Below are 27,943 nucleotides of genomic sequence, written 5' to 3'. Positions count from 1 at the left end.
GTATGGAGAAAGTAGACAGCCTTGTCTAGTCCCTGATCTTAGAGGGATTGCTTCAAGCTTCTCACCATTTACTTTGATGTTGGCTACTGGTTTGCTGTAGATTGCTTTTATCATGTTTAGGTATGGGCCTTGAATTCCTGATCTTTCCAAGACTTTTATCATGAATGGGTGTTGGATCTTGTCAAATGCTTTTTCTGCATCTAACGAGATGACCATGTGGTTTTTTTTTTTTTTTTTTTTTTTTTTTTTTTTTTTTTTTTTTTTTTTTTGGTTTTTCGAGACAGGGTTTCTCTGTGTAGCCCTGGCTGTCCTGGCACTCACTTTGTAGACCAGGCTGGCCTCGAACTCAGAAATCCGCCTGCCTCTGCCTCCCGAGTGCTGGGAATAAAGGCGTGCGCCACCATGCCCGGCTGTGACCATTTGATTTTTGTCTTTGAGTTTGTTTATATACTGGAGTAGGTTGAAGGATTTCCGAATATTGAACCATCCCTGCATCCCTGGGATGAAACCTACTTGGTCAGGTTGGATGATTGTTTTGATGTGTTCTTGGATTCGGTTAGCAAGAATTTTATTGAGGATTTTTGCATCAATATTCATAAGGGATATTGGTCTGAAGTTTTCTATCTTTGTTGGGTCTTTTTGTGGTTTAGGTATCAGAGTAATTGTGGCTTCATAGAATGAGTTGGGTAGAGTACCTTCTGTTTCTATTTTGTGGAATAGTTTGTGAAGAACTGGGATTAGATCTTCTTTGAAGGTCTGATAGAACTCTGCACTAAACCCATCTGGTCCTGGGCTTTTTTTAGTTGGGAGACTATTAATGACTGCTTCTATTTCTTTGGGGGATATAGGGCTGTTTAGATCATTAACCTGATCTTGATTCAACTTTGGTACCTGGTATCTGTCTAGGAACTTGTCCATTTCATCTAGGTTCTCCAGTTTTGTTGAGTATAGCCTTTGGTAGAAGGATCTGATGGTGTTTTGGATGTCTTCAGGATCTGTTGTTATGTCTCCTTTTTCATTTCTGATTTTGTTAATTAGGATGCTTTCCCTGTGCCCTCTAGTGAGTCTGGCTAAGGGTTTATCTATCTTGTTGATTTTCTCAAAGAACCAGCTCCTTGATTGGTTTATTCTTTGAATAGTTTTTCTTGTTTCCACTTGGTTGATTTCGCCCCTGAGTTTGATTATTTCCTGCCATCTACTCCTCTTGGGTGAGTTTGCTTCCTTTTGTTCTAGTGCTTTTAGGTATGTTGTCATGCTGCTAATGTGTGCTCTCTGTAGTTTCCTTTTGGAGGCACTCAGAGCTATGAGTTTTCCTCTTAGAAATGCTTTCATTGCGTCCCATAAGTTTGGGTATGTTGTGGCTTCATTTTCATTGAACTCTAAAAAGTCCTTAATTTCTTTCTTTATTCCTTCCTTGACCAAGGTATCATTGAGAAGAGTGTTGTTCAGTTTCCACGTGAAGGTTGGCTTTCTATTATTTATTTTGTTATTGAAGATCAGCCTTAGTCCATGGTGATCTGATAGGATGCATGGGACAATTTCAATATTTTTGTATCTGTTGAGGCCTGTTTTGTGACCAATTATGTGGTCAATTTTGGAGAAGGTACCATGAGGTGCTGAGAAGAAGGTATATCCTTTTGTTTTAGGATAGAATGTTCTGTAGATATCTGCCAGATCCATTTGATTCATAATTTCTCTTAGTTTCTCTGTGTCCCTGTTTAGTTTCTGTTTCCATGATCTGTCCATTGGTGAAAGTGGTGTGTTGAAGTCTCCCACTATTATTGTATGAGGTGCAATGTGTGCTTTGAGATTTACTAAAGTTTCTTTAATGAATGTGGCTGCCTTTGTATTTGGAGCATAGATATTCAGGATTGATAGTTCCTCTTGGAGGATTTTACCTTTGATGAGTATGAAGTGTCCCTCCCTGTCTTTTTTAATGACTTTGGGTTGGAAGTCAATCTTATCAGATATTCGAATGGCTACTCCAGCTTGTTTCTTCATACCATTTGCTTGGAAAATTGTTTTCCAGCCTTTCATTCTGAGGTAGTGTCTATCCTTTTCTCTTAGATGAGTTTCCTGTAAGCAGCAAAATGTTGGGTCTTGTTTGTGTAGCCAGTTTGTTAGTCTATGTCATTTATCGGGGAGTTGAGTCCATTGATATTAAGAGATATTAAGGAAAAGTAATTGTTGTTTCCTGTTATTTTTGTTGTTAGAGTTGGCATTCTGTTCTTGTGGCTGTCTTCTTTTAGGTTTGTTGAGGGATTACCTTCTTGTTGTTTCTAGGGCGTGGTTCCTGTCCTTGTATTGTTTTTTTTCTGTTATTATCCTTTGAAGGGCTGGATTCGTGGAGAGATAATGTGTGAATTTGGTTTGTCATGGAATACTTTGGTTTCTCCATCTATGTTAATTGAGAGTTTGGCTGGGTATAGTAGCCTGGGCTGGAATTGTGTTCTCTTAGTTTCTGTATAACATCCGTCCAGGATCTTCTGGCTTTCATAGTCTCTGGTGAAAAATCTGGTGTAATTCTTATAGGCTTGCCTTTATATGTTACTTGGCCTTTTTCTCTTACTGCTTTTAGTATTCTATCTTTATTTAGAGCATTTGTTGTTCTGATTATTATGTGTCGGGAGGTATTTCTTTTCTGGTCCAGTCTATTTGGAGTTCTGTAGGCTTCTTGTATGTTCATGGGAATCTCTTTCTTTAGATTTGGGAAGTTTTCTTCTATAATTTTGTTGAAGATGTTTGCTGGTCCTTTGAGTTGAAAATCTTCATTCTCATCCACTCCTATTATCCATAGGTTTGGTCTTCTCATTGTGTCCTGTATTTCTTGGATGTTTTGAGTTAGGATCTTTTTGCATTTTACATTTTCCTTGATTGTTGTGCGGATGTTCTCTATGGAATCTTCTGCACCTGAGATTCTCTCTTCCATCTCTTGTATTCTGTTGCTGATGCTCGTATCTATGGTTCCAGATTTCTTTCCTAGGGTTTCTATCTCCAGTGTTGCCTCATTTTGGGTTTTCTTTATTGTGTCTACTTCCCTTTTTAGGTCTAGTATGGTTTTGTTCATTTCCATCATCTGTTTGGATGTGTTTTCCTGTTTTTCTGTAAGGACTTCTACCTGTTTGATTATGTTATCCTGTTTTTCTTTAAGGATTTGTAACTCTTTAGCAGTGTTCTCCTGAAATTCTTTAAGGGATTTTTGTGCTTCCTCTTTACTGTCTTCTACCTGTTTACCAGTGTTCCTTTGTATTTCTTTAAGTGTGTTATTAAAGTCCTTCTTGAAGTCCTCTACCATCATCATGAGATATGTTTTTAGATCCGTGTCTAGCTTTTCCTGTGTGTTGGGGTGCCCTGGACTGGGCGAAGTGGGAGTGCTGGGTTCTGATGATGGTGAGTGGTCTTGGTTTCTGTTAGTAAGATTATTACGTTTACCTTTCGCCATCTGGTAATCTCTGGGGTTAGTTGTTGTCATTGTCACTGTTTAAAGATTGGAGCAGAAGCTGTGTTCCACTCACCAGAAGTCTCAAAATCCTGTCGTGGGTGTCATGGGTAGCTGGCGGGTGTCAGCTGACCCTGTGCTCTAGCTACCCCGGTGCTGGTCCGGCTGGAAGAGGCCTGTGGTCCTACTCAGGCCGGTTTTCTGCTTCCCTAACTAATGCAGTCTCAGGTCCCGCGTGCAATTGGATTGGAGCAGAAGCTGTGTTTCACTCACCAGAAGTCTTAAGATCCTGTGGCGGGTGTTGTGGGTAGCTGGCGAGTGTCAGCTGACCCTGCGCCCTAGCTACCCCGGCACTTTTCTGACCGGAAGAGGCTTGTGGCCCTACTCAGGCCAGATTTCTGCCTCCCCAACCAAAGCAGTCTCAGGTCCCGCGTGATTGGACTGGAGCAGAAGCTGTGTACCACTCACCAGCAGTCTCAAAATCCTGTGGCAGGGGTCGTGGGTAGCTGGCGGGTGTCAGCCGACCCTGTGCTCTAGCTACCCCGGTGCTGGTCCGGCCCGAAGAGGCCTGGGGCCCTACTCAGGCCGGTTTTCTGCTTCCCTAACTAATGCAGTCTCAGGTCCCGTGCGCAATTGGATTGGAGTAGAAGCTGTGTTCCACTCACCAGAAGTCTTAAGATCCTGTGGCAGGTGTTGTGGGTAGCTGGCGAGTGTCAGCCGACCCTGCGCCCTAGCTACCCCGGCGCTTTTCTCCTACTATGACATCTTATTGCTGTACTGTGACACAACAATGACACATTGAGTCTTCAGAGTTTTTCCCCTTCAACAAGATTGATTTCATTGTTATTTATATCTATGTTTCTATGCCCATGTACATTTCTGAGGTCATAACACAGAGTCAGATATGCTAAATCTGGAGTTATAAGTAGTTGTAAGCTGCACAACCTGGTTACTGGGAACAGAAACTATAGTCATTCCAAAGCCTGGTAGATATGCTTAACTGAAAGACCATTTCTCTAGCCGTACATTCAAAATTCTGCATGTGATATCTCCATAAGGCCAATAGAATCTTCCCTTGTGATATCACAGTTCCACTTTGAAATCACTATGCTCCATTGTGACATCAGAATGCTTGATTTTTACATAATAGTGATCAATAGTGGTACATCATGGCCTCACAAATCCATTGTGGAATAAAATGCTCCACTCTGGCATCACAGTTTTCCACTGTTATTGTAATGCTCCACAAGACATCATAATCCTTTACTGTGCTATGATAATGCTCTATTTTTATTTCTAAGTCCTCAGTTGTGATTCTGTAAACATACATTTCAAATTTACCTCCCCACTGTGTCATTATTATGTTATACCATGCCATCACAATGCTGCATGGAACATCACAATTATCGGTGTGTTATGAAGATACTCTATTTTTACATGCAAAATCCAGTTATGACATCACAAATATTGTGCTATGTCTTCTCAGTTATACAGTTGCATTTCCTAGCTTAGTAAAGGTCTAATAAACATGTAAAAAGAATTGAACATTATTAGCCAGGGGAATGGAGATTAACTCTACCTTGAGAGTTCATCTAACCCTAATACATCGGGGTTTTATCTAGAAGACAAATGAAAACAGATAATAGCTAAAATATGAAGAAAGGGGAACTTTTATTTGCTCTGCATGGGAGTGTATCTCTATAGAAATCAGCAGGGATGTTTCTTATAAAGCCAAAACTAGAACTACTTAACTATGGCAATTTCTGGCATATACCCCAAAGAGTCTGAGATACATACACATCTATGTTCATTGGTGTTCTATTCACTATACCTAAAAATAGAATAGGCCTAAAATCTATCAACTGAATGAATAGTAAAAATGTGATATATAAAGAGTTTAATGGGGGAATTATAATAAAATACATTAAAAATTTAAAAATAAAAAGTTTGCAGGAAAACAAAAGAATTTTGAAAAATCTCTGAGTCATTTAAACCAGAATAAACTATAGCGATATGTTTTTCATATTGGCTATGGGAATGCTGTTGCTTTAAAGGCACAAATAACAAAATCCAATATAAACAAATACTACTATATTTAACTAAAATTATTTACACATCAAAGGAAGAAAACAAAAAAATGAAAAGCAGTATACTCATTTGGAAAAAATATTTGGTAACTTATATACGATTAATTTTAACATCTGGATAGATAATGAAATAATAGAATTCATTAGCAAGAAAAATAATTTGATTTTAAAGTTGATAGACAACTGGATGGATATTTCTCTACAGAATACACACAAAAGAAAATGAGAATGTAGAAGTTGATAATCAGTGTCCCTTGTCATGAGGAACAGTGTAGTCAGCCAAAAACTCTTGTCAACCCTGCAGTGAAATCCCTAAGGGGAAGGTGACTTGTGAATATCTGAGGCTCTCTGGGACTCATTATCACCTGCCTCCTGTATTCCATGGCCTGTAAATTTCCTCACTCCCAGGAGCTGCCTCAAACTGCAGCAGTCTGTAAGAACGTGGTCTTGTATACTTTCTCATACTTCTTTCTCCTCGTCACACATCCTTTGGAATTGGGAGCTGGAATTTGATCAATGAAGCTATTATTGTGCAGCTCTTTTATTAGTGTAAAAGTGGAAATTGATTTTGACACACCAAAGAAAAAGATAAATGACAAGTGTTGATGAGAGTAGTAAGTAGGGAAAACAAAGCTTCTGTACAGTGTTGGCATGGCCAGTATGCGAACTGTACCAGTATGCGAACTGTATAGAACCTTTAAGCAGTCTAACCATGTGACCTAGCAATTCCTTTCATGGGTACACACTTAAATGAAGTGAAGTAACAATTCACAAGGATACACCATTCAGAAAATCAATTTCAGTTCGAGGCCAGCCTGGTCTACAAAGTGAGTTCCAGGACAGCCAGGGCTATACAGAGAAACCCTGTCTTGAAAAACCAAAAAAAAAAAAAAAAGAAAAAAAAAAAAGAAAAAAAGAAAATCAATTTCAGTTAGGATACTCAAGCTATAGAAACAAATTAAGGGTCTATCAGTAATGAATGTATAAAGAAATTCAAACACACACACACACACACACACACACACACACACACACAGGCCTCAATATAGTTGCTTTCTACCTTTGGCAGTATGGATGGAATTTGAGTTCATTGTGCTATTGAAAAAAATCCAGGTGTAGAATGAAAAACATTTCAGAATCTCAGTCATGTAAAATTTTTTAACATTCAAATTCACAGAGAGGGTACACTGTTGGTTATCAGGCAGGATGTGTGGACAATAGATACAGAGGTCAAAGAGAACAAAGGACATAATTATATAAAATTAAAGTCTGCTGACCTACTGAACAGCAAGAGATAATTAATAGTATTTATAATATGCTATAAATTTGTTTGAAGACACGTTGCAATATTTCTAACATAAAAAGATTTGAGATGATGGGTATGTTAATTCTGTGACTTGATATTTCTTAAGTGATGAAAAAGCACACAGCAGCAGAGTTACTTCATGAGAAGCAATCTTAGGAAGTGAAGAATGTCAGCATATTTAAGGGTTTAAGGAAAGATTTAATCTTAGAGTTTGGTGTGCTCCTACAATGGCACATCCCACAGAACAAAGGATGTCTCTAAGAAAATATTTTTCTGCCTATCTGTCTCTTCAGAGCACCCTTAATCTCATTATTTCTGAGGCTATAGATGAGGGGATTCAACATGGGGATCACTACCATGTAGAACACAGATACCACCTTGTTCTGGTCAGTGGAGAAGCTGGACTTGGGCATCACATAAATGAATGTGATGGTCCCATAGAACAGAGTGACTGCAGTGAGGTGGGAGGTGCAGGTGGAGAAGGCCTTCTGTCGACCCTCAGTGGAGTGCATCTTCACGATGGTGATGAGGATGTAGATGTAGGAGATGGCTATGACGATCACTGTCACAACAATGATGGATCCAGCTGTGAATGAAGGAACAGTTGCAGGGACACTGACATCAGAACAGGAAAGTTCTATTAATGGAGCAAAATCACAGAAAAAGTGATTGACACCATTGGGTCCACAGAAGACTAACGAATAGAAACATATAGTGAAAGACCATGTGTTAAGAAAACCACCTATGTAAGCAATTAAGAGCAATTGGACACAGACTTGTGTGGACATTTTGGTTGAATAAAGCAGTGGGTTGCAGATTGCCATGAAGCGATCATAAGCCATGGCAGCCAGAATGAAGCATTCACTTGATCCAAAGAAGACAACAGAACCTAGCTGGATGGCACAACCAATGTAGGAGATTGTATGTCTTTCCACCAGGAAGTTGACAAGCATATTGGGTGTGACAGAAGAGGAGTAACCTATGTCAGCAAAAGCCAAGTGGCTGAGGAAAAAGTACATGGGGTGATGGAGCTGGGAAGAGACTCTGATGAGAAGGATGGTGCTGAGGTTCCCAGACACAGTCACCAGGTAGATGCACAGGATGATGATAAAGAGGATGACTCTAAGAACTGGATCATCTGTTAATCCAAATAAAATGAACTCTGTCACTGCAGTGTGGTTCCCATCCTCCTGGAAAGCCATGAGATAGTATAGCTGTTGCCAGATCAATGCTGTAATGGAGACATTCCAGAAAGAAATTCATAGATATGCCATTCTCATTAGTTCATAGATGGAAGTTACTATAAACAAGTGCATTATTAAAAATTGAACTTAAATTTTGTTTTATTTTATACTAAGAATTGTGCTCCAATGTTTATAGGTTTATGTGCAATGCATTGCTATAGTTTAATATTTCTAGGTGGAACAACAGGAAACATGTTCGAAGTATTGTGTTTCATTGTTTTCATAAACATTCTGTTAATGCAAGGATTAGATAATGAAATGTTTAATAATATTTAAATTTTTTGGTATACCAAACAAACAAAAAAGAAAAATCCCAAAGTTGTATATGTCCAGGATGGGACACTGGAACCTGAGTAGCAGCTAACATTTATGTCATGCTTTCTAGATGATAGACACAGAATTACCATTTTATATCTAATTCTTTTTAAATATTCATGAAATGGTTAAGTGTAATTTATTGATGAGGAAAGTAAGTTGGAAAATACCTAGTAACTTCCCTAAAATTGTCTAGGTATTAATGAAGTCAGAATGTGAATCTACAGATTGAATTTAGTTTATTCTTTTTGTAAATTTTTTCAAGTGAAATTACTTAATAGTTACAATGGAATTGGATATCTGGTGAATGGGAAGAAAATAGGTTAGATTTCAGTTTTAATGGCCAATGTATAAAAAGGTTTCTAGTTATTTACATAGTTTACAATGTCTGTCCATTGAACAAGACTTTAAAAAAATCAACAATGTTATAGAATCTTATTGAAAGGATAAGAAAGAATTTTGAAATGAAATCTGTGCATAAAATTATTATTCTAGATAATACCAGTTAAATCATTACTTCATTTATTTGAAATGTCAATCTATTTATGCAAAATGTGACATGAATATTCAGAACTAAATTTTGATGTTGTATATTTATCTGTACACAATCATTTCTTCACATAATATTTAACTGCAGCCTACCGGAAAAGAATGTGACTTTTAGAACATTGTATTAGTCAATATATTAGGATACTAGACAGTTAGAAAGTGAACCTAGGTTTACATAGGTAGGGGCCAGGTTGACCCATCTCCCAAGATTCTTGCCTTTATATCCTACCCATTATCCAAAGTGTCTAGTTGTCTGCAATGCTGTTGGAATTCGAATAATACACAAAGTAGGTTTTCCAGAAGATATTTTGATATAGAACTCTCATGTCAACTTATTTCAATGGCAGTAATTTTTTAACACTATGTTTGAGTGCTAAGTTTAGATGTTGTTAAACCTATATCAGATTCTTATATTATAGTTGTATAAATGAGGAATATTGATAAACTGAATTATGCCTATTTAGCCACAATAATTTAAATTAACTCCATTTAAGTTAAAGAAAAACAGATTTAATACAGTGAAAGATGCTAAGTGAATGCTGAATTGTGTTTACAGTCTCTAAGTGATAGCTTATGAACACAATTTTGAAGAACACATACACATATCTATCAGCAGTAATGGGAAACCAATTAATTTACAAATTCCTAAATCTCACCTCCTGAAATAAGAATCAGTTCAGAATGCTGACAGAAATCCAAAGCTACGATCATAGAACTCTAAGCTTTCTTTTATTATTGTTTTTTTTTTTTCCGAAGATCTCCCTGATGAGTGTGATTCTATAGAATCAAAGGTGACATGGAACACACCAGGGATCATTATAGCAGTCTCTAATTACTATTGAATTGTTTATTTCAAACAACTGTAACACAAATATAAGTAATCTTCAAGGACTATAGCAATCCTCATTCTTTTGTTTGTGTAAACATAAGTGCACTCTCATTTGTTAGTTATTAGAAGTATAACAAATTATCTGAAAGGTGAATAGTTTGATGTTTATATCAGTATTTCAGATTAATGGGTACTCAACTGACTATTTAAAAGTGTAACAGATTTCTTTCACTTGGTATATGTAATTTAAAAAAAATAATTATTTTATTAATTTTGAGACGTTTACATAAAATATTTTGATTTTATTCACCACAAGTGCTCCCATAGCCACATCCCTTTCTATCCACATAACTTTGTTATCATTTAAAAAAATCCATCAAGCCAATTTTATACTGCCCATAGACTTGTGGGTGTGGATAGTTGACCTGCAAGGAACACACCCTTCAAGAAAATTGGTTCTCCTCTCAAGAGCTATTAATTTGCAATAGACTTCAGTAAAGGGTGGGACTCCACACTCACCTCCACTGCTCATGCTGGGAACTTGGCTGACTCGAGCTTGTGAAGATCTTATGTATAGTGTCACAATCACTGAGGACTTATACACAACACAGGATCTGAAGTACTACTGTCACCAGGAATTAACACCTTAGGGATAACCTCAAGTTCTCACCTGTTTCTGCCTTTCCTGTTTCTTCATTTAGGCCCAGATACCTAAAATTAACCATGTCTATAGTCACTGGCCATTGCTTAGTAAGCTGACTGACTTCTTAAGATCTTGTCAGGCCTAAGTCCTCTTGATCTTAGTCCCTACATCCCTTTTTAACAGTGATGCTTTGCTCAATTTCTCCATTGTAATAGTTGTCTTAGTTGACTTTCCTGTGTCCAAAACGCCTTTTTTCATAATAGGCAGAGTTAGTTAATAATGTGCTTTAAATTTACTCATTTTATATCCATTAACTAATTCCATGTAGTTGAATGTCTCATGTAAGAAACACAACCAATGGCCCAGCAACCTAGCATTGCAAGTTTTGGTGCTCTTTACACAATTGTTTATATATCTTATTTTTTCATTTTTTTATTGGTTATTTTACTTATTTACATTTCAAATGTTATTCCCTTTCCCAATTTCCCCTCCACAAGTCTCTTATATCCCCCACATGCCCACCCACTCCTCCTTCAGCAGCCTAGCATTCCCCTATCCTACATCATCAAGCTGCCACTGGACCAAGGGGCACCCCTCCCAGTGATGCCAGATAAGGCAATCCTCTGCTACATATCTAGCTGGAGTCATGGGTACCCCCTGTGTAATCTTTGGTTGGTGGTTTAGTCCCTGGGAGCTATGGGGGTCTGGTTGGTTGATATTATTGTTCTTATGAGGAAGCAAACCCCTTCAACTCCTGTAGTCCTTGCCCTAACTTCCCCACCGGGGTCCTGGCGCACAATCCAATGTTTGGCTGTATACACCCGAATCTGTATTGGTCAGGATCTGGCAGAGCCTCCCAGGAGACAGCTGTTATCAGGAGCCTGTCAGCATTCTTGGCATCCTCAATAGTGTCTGGGTTTGGTGTCTGCATATAGGATGGATTCTCAGGTGGGGCAATCTCTGGATTGCCTTTCCTTTGGTTTCTGTTACACTCTTTGTCCCTGTATTTCCTTTAGACAGGAACAATTCTGGGTTAAAAATTTGGAGATGAGTGGGTGGCCCCATCCCTCAACCAGGGGGCCATGCCTAAACTCTGGTTATTGTCTTGACAGGTTCTCCCTCCCCTTTGTGGGGTATTTCAGATAATGCCATCCCAGGGGGTCCTGGGAGGCTCTTGCTTTACCTGTGTCTTGGACTTTCTGGTTGCTACCACCAGTTCCCCATCCTTTATTGCTACACACCTCTGTTCAATTTTCTGTACATCTCCATCTCCTTCCATACCTGATTCTTCCCCTCTTTCCCCACCCCCTTCTCTTTCTCCCAAGTCCCTCCTTCCCACTACTTCCCTTCATTATTTTGTTCTCCCTTCTAAGTAGGACTGAAACATCCACTCTTTGGTCTTCCTTCCTCTTGAGCTTCATGTGGTCCATGAGTTGTATTGTGGGTGTTCCATGCTCTTTGCCTAATATCCACTTATCAGTGAGTGCATACCATGTGTGTTGTTTTGTAACTGAGTTACCCCACTTAGGATATTTTCTAGATCCATCCATTTGTCAAAAAATTTCATGAAGTCATTATTTTTAATAGCTGAGTAGTATTCCATTGTGTACCACATGTTCTGTATCCATTCCTCTGTTGAGGGACATCTGGGTGTTTCCATCTTCTGGCTATCATAAATATACCTGCTATGAACATAGTGGAGCACGTGTCCTTATTACATGTTGGAGCATCTTCTGGGTATATGCCAGGAATGGTATAACTGGGTCCTCAGGTAATAAGTACTATGTACAATTTTCTGAGTAACCACCAGACTGATTTCCAAAGTGGTTGTACCAGTGTGCATTTCCACCAGCAATGGGGAACTGTTCCTCTTTCTTCACATCCTTGCCAGCATTTGCTGTCACCTGTCTTTTGTTTGTTTGTTTTGTTTTGTTTTTTTTTGTTTGTTTGTTTTGGGTTTTTTTTTGTTGTTGTTGTTTTGGTTTTTCGAAACAGGGTTTCTCTGTATAGCACTGGCTGTCCTGGAACTCACTTTGTAAACCAGGCTGGCCTTGAACTCAGAAATTGGCCTGCCTCTGCCTCCAAAGTGCTGGGATTAAAGGTGTCTGCCACCACTGCCCAGCATCACCTGAGTTTTTGATCTTAGCCATTCTGGCTGGTATGAGGTATAATCTCAGAGTTGCTTTGATTTGCATATTTCTGATATATAATTGTCACCTAGAAATCCATCCATTTCTTTTCAAATTTCCAAGTATTGGTTTTCTGAATTTCATTGGTATTCATTGTAATGTTTCTATTTTTTTCTCTAATTTTATTAGTTGGGTTTTCTCAACCTCTTTTGGTTATGTTGGATAAAATCTGTCCATTTTGTTTATCCCTTTGAAGAACCAATTCTTTGTTTTATCAGTTCATTTAATTGCCTTTTTATTTCCATTTGATTAATTCCATTCTATTTTTTTATATTTTACATATTTTTTAATTTAAAAAATCATTACTTTTAACTTGTTATTGATTCTCTGTGAATTATGCAGCATGCACACCAATCACATTTATTTACCCACCCCTTTATATCTACCCTTTGTTCTTGCAACCTCCCCCTCAAAATAAAAATTAACAAAAATAAATACATAAAAGTTAAAAAATAAAAAAAAAATCCACCTTGGTATGGAAGCTGCACTGTTTCATGATGTGTCACACAGAATATCCTTTTGACCAAATAGCTTTATTTACAAATGTTCATTGCAATGAGTCATTAGTCTGGTTTGAGGCCTCTAGCTTCGGCCACACTATAAATATCCTCCCCAGACTCCTCTCATACACCCTGTTGTTGTTCTGTGCCATGAAAATCTTGCTTTGGATCTGTAGGACCAGAACCTTCACATTATCTAGCAGTTCATAGATGGGGTAAAATGTTGGGGCAGAACAACTCAAAACCCTGGATCTGGGCCTGGGTAGTGGCTGAGTTGTTCACCTTGCTATCTTTCCTACACCAGCACCACAAAGGCTAGCTCTCCTGTTTTTCCCAGCTTGCTTTAGCTGGCAAGGGGTAGGACTGGTTCTCTGGTGTTCTACAATCAGGTCACTTCTCATTCACTGCCCAGGGAAGGGGTATGGACATCTTTCCCATATGTTGCAGCCAGTGAGGGGTGGAGCCAGCTCTGTGCAGGCCTCAGCTTTCAAGATGGACCAAGGAGGCAGTTAAAACCAGGGATGTCTGCATGGTTCATGGTGGTAACATGGGCCATGGACATTGACACAGACCAGTGCTGCTTCAGGGCCACATACCCAGACATGGCCCTCAGGAGTACAGACTGGAATCTCACCATGGACTCGGTGGAAGCACATGCATCTCACATCAGGCTATTCTTCACCCTCATCACCCTCATGCTTCCAACTACTCCTCTCTTCATAGGAAAGAAACCATTCCCCCTTTTTTGCTCTCCCAAGTATCTCCCACATACTTGCTCATCGTATTGCCCATCTACCAACACCTGGTGGCTGACATGTTTCTGGGTGTCTTCTGTTTCATGCTTCTTTTCTTGATCTTAATTATCTCTTTCCATTTACTGGTTTTAATTTTGCATGTTCTTTTTTTTTTCTTCAAGGCTTTAACATTCACTGTGAAGTTATTCATTTAAGATATCTTTACTATGTTTTCTTATTCTGTAAAATGAAAATGAAGTGCTGTTTCCAAATTCATTTTATGAAACCATTATTATCATGATACCCAAATAAATAGTCAATAAAAGAGAAAATTACAGGTCAACATCTCTGATGAACACATGTTGTGGTAAATCTCCAACCCAAATAAGCCCGGACAATGAAAATACAACTCAATTAATATGAATACATGCTGTGCGGCTAGATTGGGCAGATCTACCACTACACTCCTTATAATTTGCAGTTTCTCCAGGCTAAGTGCTTTTGCTCCACTTACCTTCTTCCTCCTCCTTAGTCATCTTCTCTCTCACTCTCAAAACTATCAGCTTCACCATCCCCTCTTTCTCTGCCCAATCACCAGCTCTAGCCTTTATTTTATAAATTAAGGTGGGAAGAAGGTTTAGAGAAAATCACCTGAGTGCTGACTCATTCCTTGTTTGCAGCCCTTCATAGGAGAACAGAATTAACATAAAATACAATTAGCCCCAGGGCTATCTGCAACAAACACAGTCACAAAATTTTCAAAACTCATTTGCATAACAAATTCAAGGACATATTAAAAAGTTATACACCATGATCAAGTAATCTTCATCTTTGAGATGCAGGAATATCTGAATCAATAAATATAGCCTTCTACATGTATAAAGGACAGAAAGCATATAATCACCTACATGTATCTACATGCACAATAAGCCTTTGATAAACTATAACATCCTTTGATGATAAAAGTCTGAGAGAACTGACCGAGTTTCTCTCTATATGTGTAATAGTTGTGCAGCTTTGTCTTCATGTGGGCCTGCTAACAGTGGGAGCAGGGGCCTATTTTGACTCTGTGGCCTACCTTTGGGACCCTTTTATTCTACTTGGTTGCCTTGTCACTTGGAATACCTGATAAAGACTAAGGTCAAGAAATTAGTAAACGTGAATGAGGGCATTGAAGGGACATATAAATACAAGAAAATCCAACTAAAATCAATGCCCAGAAAGACATAATAAATATCAGGTTAAAATTAATGAAATGGAAATGAAAATAATATAAAGAATGATTGAATAAAGTGGCTGTTTCTTAAAAATCAAAACAAAACAAAACAAAAAACCAACATAGACAAACCCCTTTCAAACTGGCCAAAAGTAACAATGAAATTAGAGGTGAAAGGAGATACATAGCAACAGATACAAGGATATCCAGATAATATTTAAGGAATAATTTGAAAACTTACATTATGGTAAGATTAAAAACTCTAGACTAAGATTAGATAAAGATGATATACAAACAACTTAGAAATTCATGTATGAAGAACAACAAAGCTGGCCTTCTACTGGTGCATATCGATAGCTTGTCTGCTTCCCTGAAGACACCATAGCCTAAAAGCATCCCAGGAGTTCCACTGCATTTAGGACAACTGGTAAGTGATCCTCATGAAGGCCCACAGCCACTGGGAGCCCAGTAGACTCTAGACACATAACCTCCCCAAACCTCCACCTCCAGAATTCCACTCCCCTTCTGGTCTGCACCTTCTGTCAGGGCAGATCATCAGCTTATCTGCTTCCCTAAAGACACCACATCCGGTAGGCATCCCAGGAGTTCTGATGCATGCAAGGCAACTGAAGGCACAGTCTGAAGGGCTCTCTGGAGAACAGCTACACACAGAATAATGACTTGACTGCTCCTCTCAAGACCCCACAGGCTGAAGGTCTCCCAGAAGGCCTCCCAGAAGAGCCACCTCAGCCAGAGTAAGAGGTCACCAGCAGACATGCCCACAGTGGCAAGGTCACAAAAGAGGTCTGCTACAGCCAGGGCCACAGGCCTACCAGAAGATCTGAAGCAGCCCAGGAATAAAAAAGGCAGATTCCACACAGAGTCACCAAGACCAGCAAACATCAGGGATAACAAGGTGGAGAGAGGCAAGCACAAGACCATAAGCAACAGAAGCCATACACGGGCATCATTAGAACCCAGTTTCCCCCACCACAGCAAGCCCTGAATACACCAGCACACTTGAAAATCAGGAAGCTTATCTAAAATCCCATCTCATGATGAAAATAGAGTCCCTCAAGGAGGATATAAATAACTCACTGAAAGAAATACAGAAAACCATAATCAAACAGGTGAAAGAATTGAACAAAATGATCGAGACCTAAAACTGGAGGTAGAAACAATAAAAAGAAAAAAACACAAATGGAGCAATCATTGAAATGAAAAACCTAGGAAAGAGGTCAGGAATTACAGATGTAAGCATCACCAATAGAATACAAGAAATAGAAGAGAAAATCTCAGATGTAGAAGATACTGACACAACTATCAAAGAAAATCAAAACATAAAATATCTGCTAACCCCAAACATCCAGGAAATCCAGGACACATTGAAAAGAACAAGTCTAAGAATAATTGAAATAGAGGAGATAGAAGATTCCCAGCTCAAATGACCCAAAAACATCTAAACAGAATCATAGAAGAAAACTTCTCCAACTTAAATAAAGAGATGGACATAAAGGTACAAGAAGCATATAGAACACCAAATAAATGGGACCAAAAAAGAAAATCCTCTCAATACATAGTAATCAAAATACTAAATGCACAGAACAAAAAGAAAGAATATTAAAAGCTGCAAGGGAAAATGGCCAAGTAACATACAAAAGTAGACCTATCAAAATTACACAAGGTTTCTCAACAGAGATTATGAAAGCCAGAAGAGTCTGGTCAGAGTTCATGCAGACTCTAAGAGAACACATATGCCAGCCCACAGTACTTTACCCAGCAAAACTCTTAATCAACATAGATGGAGAAACCAAAATATTCCAGGACAAAACCAAATTGAAACAGTATCTACCAATCCAGCCCTAAGGGGATTCTACAAGGAAAACGCCAACACAAGGAGAGTACCTACACCAAAGAAAAGAGAAAATATTAGTCATCTCACAACAAAGCCAAAAGGAGATAGTCACATGCACATAATGCCACCTATAAAAACAAACATAACAGGAACTAACAATCATCTGTCTTTAATATCTCTCAAAATTAATGGACTCAATTCACCTATAAAAACATAGGCTAACACCAGATAGGCAAGCAGGATTCAGCATTTTTCTGCATACAAGAAACACACCGGAGACTGCATTAATTAGGGAAGCAGAAAACCTGGCCTGATCAGGGTCACAAGTCCCTTCTGGACCATGCAAGCACTGGGGTACCTTGGGTGTGGAGTCTGCAGAAAACCCCATGGTCCCCATAGGACTCTCCACGGGATCTTAGGACCTCTGGTGAATGGATCACAACTTCTGCCAGGAAGCAGGTTCTAACACCAGATATCTGGGCACCTTCCCTGCAAGAGGAGAGCTTGCCTGCAGAGAGTACTCTGACCACTGAAAATCAGGAGAGATCTAGTCTCCCAGGACTGCTGATAGAGGCTAACATAATCACATGAGGAGCAAGCTCTAGCCAGAGAAAACTATAACAACTAACTCCAGAGATTACCAGATGGTGAAAGGCAAACGTAAGAATCTTACTAACAGAAACCAAGACCACTCACCATCATCAGAACGCAGCACTCCTTTCCCACCCAGTCATGGGAACCCCAATACACCTGAAAAGATAGTCCCTGATTTAAAAGCATATCTCATGATGATGATAGAGGACATCAAGAAGGACTTTAATAACTCACTTAAAGAAATACAGGAGAACACTGCTAAACAGGTAGAAGAAGTTAAAGAGGAAGCACAAAAATCCCTTAAAGAATTGCAGGAAAACATGAACAAACAGGTGATGGAATTGAATAAAACCATCCAAGACCTAAAAAGGGAAGTAGACACAATTAAAAAAAACCCAAATTGAGGCAAGTCTGGAGATAGAAAACCTATGAAAGAAATCTGGAACCATAGATGCGAGCATCAGCAACAGAATACAAGAGATGGAAGAGAGAATATCAGGTGCAGAAGATTCCATAGAGAACATTGGAACAACCATCAAAGAAAATACAAAATGCAAAAAATCCTAACTTAAAACATCCAGGATATCCAGGGCACAACGAGAAGACCAAACACACAGATAATAGGAGTAGATGAGAATGAAGATTTTCAACTTAAAGGGCCAGCAAATATCTTCAACAAAATTATAGAAGAAAACTTCCTAGACCTTAAGAAAGAGATGCCCACGAACATACAAGAGGCCTACAAAAGTCCAAATAGACTGGACCAGAAAAGAAATTCCTTCTGACACATGATAATCAGAACAACAAATGCACTAAATAAAGATAGAATACTAAAAGCAGTAAGGGAAAAAGGTCAAGTAACATATAAAGGAAGACCTATCAGAATTACACCAGACTTTTCACCAGAGACTATGAAAGCCAGAAGATCCTGGGCAGATGTTATACAGACACTAAGAGAACACAAATGCCAGCCCAAGCTACTATACCCAGCCAAACTCTCAACTACCATAGATGGAGAAACCAAAGTATTCCATGATAAAACCAAATTCACACATTATCTTTCCACGAATCCAGCACTTCAAAGGATAATAAAAGAAAAAAACCAATACAAGGATGGAAAGCATGTCCTAGAAAAAGCAAGAAAGTAATCCCTCAACAAGCCAAAAAGAAGACAGCCACAAGAACAGAATGCCAACTCTAACAACAAAAATAATAGGAAGCAACAAATACTTTTCCTTAATATCTCTTAATATCAATGGTCTCAATTCCCCAATAAAAAGACATAGACTAACAGACTGGCTACACAAACAGGACCCAACATTCTGCTGCTTACAGGAAACCCATCTCAGGGAAAAAGACAGACACTACCTCAGAGTGAAATGCTGGAAAAAAAATTTCCAAGGAAATGGTCTGAAGAAACAAGCTGGAGTAGCCATTATAATAGCAAATAAAATCGACTTCCAACCCAAAGTTATCAAAAAAGACAAGGAGGGACACTTCATACTCATCAAAGGTAAAATCCTCCAAGAGGAACTCTCAGTTCTGAATATCTATGTTCCAAAAGCAAGGGCAAACACATTCATTAAAGAAACTGTAGTAAAGCTCAAAGCACACATTGCACCTCACACAATAATAGTGGGAGACTTCAACACACCACTTTCATCAATGGAGAGATTGTGGAAACAGAAACTAAACAGGGACTCAGTGAAATTAACAGAAGTTATGAAACAAATGGTCTTAACAAATATCTACAGAACATTTTATCCTAAAACAAAAAGATATACCTTTTTCTCAACCCCTCATGGCACCTTCTCCAAAATTGACCATTTAATTGGTCACAAAACAGACCTCAACAGATACAAAAATATTGAAATTGTCCCATGCATCCTATCAGACCACCATGGACTAAGGCTGATCTTCAATAACAACATAAAAAATGGAAAGCCAAAATTCACATGGCAAATGAACAACACTCTTCTCAATGATACCTTCCTTGGTAAAGGAAGGAATAATGAAAGAAATAGAAGACTTATTAGAGTTTAATGAAAATGAAGCCACAACATACCCAAACCTATGGGACACAATGAAAGCATTTCTAACAGGGAAACTCATAGCTCTGAGTGCCTCCAAAAAGAAACTAGAGAGAGCACACATTAGCAGCTTGACAACACACCTAAAAGCTCTAGAAAAAAGGAAGCAAATTCACCCAAGAGGAGTAGACAGCAGGAAATAATCAAACTCAGGGGCAAAATCAACCAAGTGGAAACAAGTAGAACTATTCAAAGAATCAACCAAACAAGGAGCTGGTTCTTGGAGAAAATCAACAAGATAGATAAACCCTTAGCCAGACTCAAGTGAGGGCATAGGGACAGCATCCTAATTAACAAAATCTGAAATGAAAAGGGAGACATAACAACAAATCCTGAAGAAATCCAAAATACCATCAGACCCTTCTACAAAAGTATATACTCAGCAAAACTGGAAAACCTGGATGAAATGGACAAATTTCTAGACAGATACCAGGTACTAAAGTTAAATCAGGATCAAGCTAAAGATCTAAACAGTCTCATATCCCCTAAAGAAAGAGCCAGTCATTAATGGTCTACCAACCAAAAAAAGCCCAGGACCAGATGGGTTTAGTGCAGAGTTCTATCAGACCTTCAAAAAGATCTAATTCCAGTTCTGCACAAACCATTCCACAAAATAGAAGTAGAAGGTACTCTACCCAACTCATTCTATGAAGCCACAATTACTCTGATACCTAAACCACAGAAAGATCCAACAAATATACAGAACTTCAGACCAACTTCCCTTATGAATATCGATGAAAAAATACTCAATAAAATTCTCCCTAACTGAATCCAAGAACACATCAAAACAATCATCCATCCTGACCAAGTATGTTTTATTCCAGGGATGCATGGATGGTTTAATATATGGAAATCCATCAATTAATCCATTATATAAACAAACTCAGAGACAAAAACCACATGATCATCTCCTTAAGACATGGAGAAAGCATTTGACAGAATCCAACACCCATTCTTGATAAAAGTCTTGGAAAGATCAGGAATTCAAGGCCCATACCTAAACATGATAAAACCAATCTACAGCAAACCAGTAGCCAACATCACAGTAAATGGTGAGAAGCTGGAAGCAATCCCACTAAAATCAGGGACTAGACAAGGCTACCCACTTTCTCCCTACTTATTCAACATTGTACTTGAATTCCTAGCCAGAGCAATTCGACAACAAAAGGAGATCAAGGGGATACAAATTGGAAAAGAAGAAGTCAAAATATCACTTTTTGCAGATGATATGATAGTATATATAAGTGACCCTAAAAATTCCACCAGAGAACTCCTAAACCTGATAAACAGCCTCAGTGAAATAGCTGGATATAAAATTAACTCAAACAAGTCAATGGCCTTTCTCTACACAAAGAATAAACAGGCTGAGAAAGATATTAGGGAAACAACACCCTTCTCAATAGTTACAAATAATATAAAATACCTTGGTGTGACTCTAACTAAGGAAGTGAAAGATCTTTATGATAAGAACTTCAAACAGAGGAATGGATACAGAAAATGTGGTACATTTACACAATGGAGTACTACTCAGCTATTAAAAGGAATGAATTTATGAAATTCTAGGGAAATGGATGGATCTGGAGGGCATCATTTTGAGTGAGGTAACATATTCACAAAGGAACTCACATAATATGTACTCACTGATAAGTGGATATTAGCCCCAAAACTTAGGATACCCAAGATATAAGATACAATTTGTTAAACGCATGAAACTCAAGAAGAACGAAGACCAAAGTGTGGACACTGTGCCCCTTCTTGGAATTGGGAACAAAACACCCATGGAAAGAGTTACAGAGATAAAGTTTGGAGCTATGAAGAAAGGATGGACCATCTAAAGACTGCCATATCCAGGGATCCATCCCATAATCAGCTTCCAAACGCTGACACCATTGCATACACTAGCAAGATTTTGCTGAAAGGACCCAGATATAGCTGTCTCTTGTGAGACAATGCCGGGGCCTAGCAAACACAGAAGTGGATGCTCACAGTCAGCTATTGGATGGATCACAGGGCCCTCAATGGAGGAGCTAGAGAAAGTACCCAAGGAGCTAAAGGGAACTGCAACCCCATAGGTGGATCATTATTATGAACTAACCAGTACCCCAGAGCTCTTGACTCTAGCTGCATTTGTATCAAAAGATGGCCTAGTAGGCCATCACTGGAAACAGAGGCCCATTGGACTTGCCAACTTTATATGCCCCAATACAGGGGAATGCTAGGGCCAAGGGGGTGGGGGTGGGTGGGTGGGGGACTGGGGGGGGAGTGTATTGGGACTTTTTGGATAGCATTGGAAATGTAATTGAGGAAATTACCTAATTAATAATAAAGAAAAAAGAACTTCAAGTCTCTGAAGAAAGAAATTAAAGAAGATCTCAGGAGATAGAAAGATCTCCCATGCTCATGGATTGGCCGAATCAACATTGTAAAAATGGCTATCTTGCCAAAAGCAATCTACAGATTCAATGCAATCCCCATCAAAATTCCAGCTAAATTCTTCAACGAATTAGAAAGAGCAATCTGCAACTTCATCTGGAATAACAAAAAACCTAGGATAGCAAAAAGTCTTCTCAAGGATAAAAGATCCTCTGGTGGAATCACCATGCCTGACCTAAAGCTTTACTACAGAGCAATTGTGATAAAAACGGCATGGTATTGGTATAACGACAGAAAAGTAGACCAATTGGAATAGAATTGAAGCCGCAGAAATGAACCCACACACCTATGGTCACTTGATCTTCGACAAGGGATCTGAAACTATCCAGTGGAAAAAAGACAGCATTTTCAACAGATGGTGCTGGCACAACTGGTGGTTATCATGTAGAAGAATGCGAATTGATCCATTCCTATCTCCTTGTACTAAGGTCAAATCTAAGTGGATCAAGGAACTTCATATAAAACCAGAGACACTGAAGCTTATAGAGGAGAAAGTGGGGAGAAGCCTTGAAGATATTGGCACAGTGGAAAAATTCCTGAATAGAACAGCAATGTCTTGTGCTGTAGGATGGAGAATCAACCAATGGGACCTCATGAAACTGCAAATCTTCTGTAAGCAGAAGACATCGTCAATAAGACACAAAGGCCACCAATAGATTGGGAAATGATCTTTTCCTATCCTAAATCAGATAAGGGAGTAATATCCAATATATATAAAGAACTCAAGAAGGTGGACTCCAGAAAATCAAATAACCCCATTAAAAAATGGGGCTCAGAGCTAAACAACGAATTCTCACTTGAGGAATACTGAACGGCTGAGAAGCACCTGAAAAAATGTTCAGAATCCCTAATCATCAGGGAAGTGCAAATCAAAACAACCCTGAGATTCCACCTCACACCAGTCAGAATGGCTTAGATCAAAAATTCAGGTGACAGCAGATGCTGGCGAGGATGTGGAGAAAGAGGAACACTCCTCCATTGTTGGTGTGATTGTAAGCTTGTACAACCACTCTGGAAATCAGTCTAGCGGTTTCTCAGAAAATTGGACATGGTACTACTGGAGGATCCCTCAATACCTCCCCTGGGCCTATATCCAGAAGATGTTCCAACTAGTAAGAAAGAAACATGCTCCACTATGTTCATAGCAGCCTTGTTTATAATAACCAGAAGCTGGAACCAGATGCCCCTCAACAGAGGAATGGATACAAAAAATGTGTTACATTTACACAATGGAGTACTACTCAGCTATTAAAAAGAATTTATGAAATTCCTAGGCAAATGTTTGGATCTGGAGGCCATTAGCCTGTGTGAGGTGACCCAATCACAAAAAAACTCAAATGATATGTACTCACTGATAAGTGGATATTAGCCAAGAAACTTAGGATACCCAAGATATAAGTTACAATTTGCAAAACACATGAATCTGAAAAAGAACAAAGACCAACGTGTGGACACTTTGACCCTTCATAGAATTGGGAACAAAACACCCATGGAAGGAGTTTCAGTGACAAAGTTTGGAGCTGAGACAAAAGGATGGACCATCTAGAGACTGCCATATCCAGGGATCCATCCCATGATCAGCCTCCAAACGCTGACACCATTACATACACTAGCAAGATTGTGCTGATAGGACCCTGATATTGCAGTCTCTAGTGAGACTATGCCAGGGCCTAGCAAACACATAAGTGGAAGCTCACAGTCAGCTATTGGATGGATCACAGGGCCCCCAATGGAAGAGCTAGAGAAAATACCCAGGAGCTAAAGGGATCTGCAACCCTATAGGTGGAACAACAATATGAACTAACCAGTACCTCAGAGCTCTTGACTCTAGCTGCATATGTATCAATAGATAGCCTAGTCGGCCATCACTGGTAAGAGAGGCCCAATGGACTTGCAAACCTTACATGCCCCAGTACCGGGAACACCAGGGCCAAAAATTGGGAATGGGTGGGTAGGGGAGTGGGGGAAGGGCATGGGTGACTTTTGGGATAGCATTGGAAATGTAATTGAGGAAAATACCTAATAAAATATATTTAAAAAAAGAAAAAAAAAGAAACATACCTAAATAACAAAAAGAGACACAGAGTAAAAGGCTGGAAACAGGTCTTCCAAGCACATGGTCTCAAGAAAGAAGCTCTAATTGCCATTCTAATATCCAATAAAACAGACTTTCAATCAAAAGCTATCAAGCGAGATGAGAAAGGACACTTCACATTCATCAAAGGAAAAATCTATCATGATGAGCTCTCAATTCTGAACATCTATGCCCCAAATGCAAGGATACTGGAATTCATGAAAGAAACTTTAATAAAGCTCAAAATACAATTTGAACTCCACACAGTAGTAGTGGGAGACTTCAACACTCTACCCTTACAAATGGACAGGTCATTGAAACAGAAACTTAATAGAGAGAGACAGTGAAGTTAATATAGGTTATGAACCAAATGGATTTAACAGATATCTACAGAACATTTCACCCTAAAAATAAATAATATACCTTCTTAGCACTTCATAGTACCATCTCCAAAACTGACCATATAATCAGTCATAAAACAAACCTCAACTGATACAGGATGATTGAAATAGTCCCATGCATCCTCTCAGATCAGAATGGCCTAAGGCTGTTCTTCAATAACAACAAAAACAACAGAAAACCCACATACCCATGGAAACGGAACAATTCTCTACAATGATAACATGGTCAGGGAAGAAATGAAGAAATAAGTTAAAGACTTCCTGGGATACAATGAAAATATTGACATAACATACCCAAACTTATTGGACACAATGAAAGCAGTGCTAAGAGGAAAATACATAGATCTAAGTGCCCTGGTAAAGAAACTGGAGATATCTTACACTGGCAACTTAATGGCACACCCGAGAGCTCTAGAACATAAAGAAGCAAACACACCCAAGAGGAGTAGATTGCAGGAAATAGTCAATTCAGGGCCAAAATCAAGCAAATAGAAACAAAGAGAACCATACAAAGAATCAACAAAACCAAAAGTTGGTTCTTTGAGAGAATCAACAAGATAGATAAACCTTTAGCCAACCTAACTAAAGGGCCCAGAGACAGTATCCAAATTAACAAAGTCAGAAATGAAAAGGGAAATATAACAATAGAACCTGCAGAAATTCAAAATATCTTCAGATCCTACTACAAAAACCTATAGTCAACAAAACTGAAAAAATTTAGATGAAATCGATGATTCCTAGACAGATACTACATAACAGAGTCAAGTCAAGAGCAGGTAAAGTATGTAAACAGACTCTTATGCCCAAAGTCATTAAAAACCTCCCAATCAAAAAAAAGCCCAGGACCAGATGGCTTTAGTGCAGAATTCTACCAGGCTTTCAAAGAAGACCTAATTCCAATATTCCTCAAAGAATTCCATAAAGTAGAAACATAATGAACACTACCTAATTCATTCTATGAAGCCACAATTACTCTGATACCTAAACCACAAAAGGTTCCAACATAAAAAGAGAGCTTCAGACCAATTCCCTTTATGAACATCAATGAAAAACATTCAATAAAATTCTAGCACACTGACTCAAACAACACATCAAAACTGTCACTCACCATGATCAATAAGGCTTCAACCCAGGGATGCAAGGCTGTTTCAATATACAAAAATACATTAACGTAATCCACTATATAAACAAACTCAAAGGAAAAAATATCACATGATCTCCTTAGATGCTGAAAAAGTATTTGACAAAACACAGCAGCCCTTTATGTTAAAAGCAATGGAGAGATCAGGAATTCAAGGCCCACACCTAAACATAATAAAAGCAATTTGCAGCAAACCAACAGCCAGTGTCAAAATAAATGGAGAGAAACTTGAGCAATCCCACTAAAATCAGGGACAGAACAAGGAAGCCCACTCTTCCCATATCTATTCAATATAGTACTTGAAGTTCTAGATATAGCAATAAGAAAACAAAAAGATATTCAGGGGATACAAATTGGCAAAGGCAAATTCAAGGTGTCACTATTTACAGATGATATGATAGTATATATAATTGATCCAAAATTCTACCAGAGAACTACATCTGATAAACAACTTCAGCAAAGTGGTTGGATATAAAATTAAATCAAATTAATCAGTAGCCTTCCTTTATTCAAATGATAAAAAGGCTGAGAAAGAAATTAGAGAATCAACAGCCTTCACAATAGCTAAAAAATTAGAATATCTGTGTGTAACTAACAAAAGTAGTGATAGGTCTGTATAACAATAACTCTCAAGGAAGAAATTGAAAAAGATCTCAGAAAATGGAAAGATCTTCCATTCTCATAGATCAACATAGTAAAAATGGCCATCCTACCAAAAGCAATCTACAGATTCAATGAAATCCCCCATCAAAAATCCCAACACAATTCTTCAAAAACATGGAAAGCGAAATTTTCAAATTTATCTGGAAAAGCAAAAAACCCAGAATAGAGAAAAAAATTAACAGTTATAGAACTTGTGGGGGATTTTAACAATTAAAGAATCACCATCCCAGACCTCAAGCTATACTACAGAGCAATAGTGAAAAAAAAAAAAAAACCTGCATTGCATTGGTACAGAGATAGATGCATTGATCAATGGGATAGAATTGAAGACCCACAAATAAAACTACGCACTATGGACACTTGATCTTTGATAAAGACACCAAAAAAACACAATGGAAAAAAATATTTTCAATAAATGGTGCTGATCTAATTGACTGTCTATATGTAGAAGAATGAAAATAGAACCATATTTGTCCCCTTGTGTGAAGCTCAAGTCCAAGTGGATCACAGATCTCAACAACAACAACAACAACAACAACAAACAACACAAACAGAGATACTGAATCTAATAGAAGAGAAATTGGGGAAAAGCATCGAACTCATTGACACAGGTAGAAATTTCCTAAACAGAACTCCAAGGGCTCAGGCTCTAAGATCAAGAGTTGATAAATGGGAACTCATCAAACTGGAAAGCATCTGTAAGGCATAGGACATAGCCAATAAGACAAATTGGCAACCTACAGATTGGAAAAAAATTCTTCACTAACCCCACATCTGATAGAGAGCTAATATCCAAAATATACAAAGAACTCAAGAAGGTAGACTCCAGAGAACCCTATTAAAAAGTGGAGTACAGAGCTAAATAGGAAGTTCTCAACCAAGGAACTTTGAATGGCTGAGAAGCATCTAAAGAAATGTTTAACATCCTTAATCACCAGGGAAATGCAAATCAGAATGACCCTGAGATTCTACCTCACACCAATCAGAATAACTAAGATAAAAATAGGAGGTGACTGCAGATGTTGGTGAGGATGTGGAGAAAGAGGAACACACCTCCATTGCAGTTGGGACTGCAAGCTGGTAAAACCACCTTGGAAATCAGTTTGGCGGTTCCCGAGAAAATTGGAAATAGTTCTCCTGAAGACCCAGCTATACCACTCTTGTGCATATACCCATAAGATGCCCCACCATGCCACAGGAGCATGTGTTCCACTATGTTCATAGCAGCCTTTCTTGTGATGGTCAGAGTCTGGAAACAAGCCAGATGTGGGATACTACCCAGCTATTAAGAACGAGGACTTCACATGTTTTGCAGGAAATGGATGGAACTAGAAAATATCATCCTGAGTGAGGTAACTCAGATGCAAAATGACATGCATGGTATGTACTCACTAATGAGTGGATATTAGCCAAAAAAGTACAGTATTCAGAGGATACAATCTTCAGCACTCAAGAAGGCTAACAAGCTGAAGGGCCCAAGTGAGGATGTCTCAATACCACTTTGTAGGGAGAAGAAAGCAATTACAGGGGTTGGGGGGAGGGAGAGACCTGGGTGGGAAAAGGGACAGTGAAGGGAAGAGGGGAATATGATAAGGTACATGATGGGGGGGGGGCTGAAGCCCTGAGGGCCATGATAAAGAA

At 38.6% G+C, this 27,943-nt stretch overlaps 1 protein-coding gene across 1 annotated transcript; it reads right to left on the bottom strand.

Annotated features, from left to right (window-relative positions):
• Positions 1 to 7,089: 7,089 nt before the first annotated feature.
• Positions 7,090 to 8,038, bottom strand: LOC110297566 (olfactory receptor 5P6). Its single transcript, XM_021166367.3, has one exon. The coding sequence runs from the start codon at positions 8,032 to 8,034 to the stop codon at positions 7,090 to 7,092; it is 945 nt and encodes a 314-aa protein (XP_021022026.1). The 5' UTR covers positions 8,035 to 8,038.
• Between the last annotated feature and the right edge of the window lie 19,905 nt (positions 8,039 to 27,943).

The sequence above is a fragment of the Mus caroli genome, unplaced genomic scaffold (genome assembly GCF_978045245.1).
Source record: "Mus caroli unplaced genomic scaffold, Mus_caroli_1 scaffold_8, whole genome shotgun sequence".
NCBI classification, from domain to species: domain Eukaryota; kingdom Metazoa; phylum Chordata; class Mammalia; order Rodentia; family Muridae; genus Mus; species Mus caroli.
Note: the sequence above shows the minus strand (reverse complement) of the source record. Positions and strands in the feature narration are given on the sequence as shown.

Bases quoted from the DNA above. Each gene is read 5' to 3' on its own strand.
- LOC110297566 (XM_021166367.3), bottom strand. From the start codon at position 8,034: ATGGCTTTCCAGGAGGATGGGAACCACACTGCAGTGACAGAGTTCATT.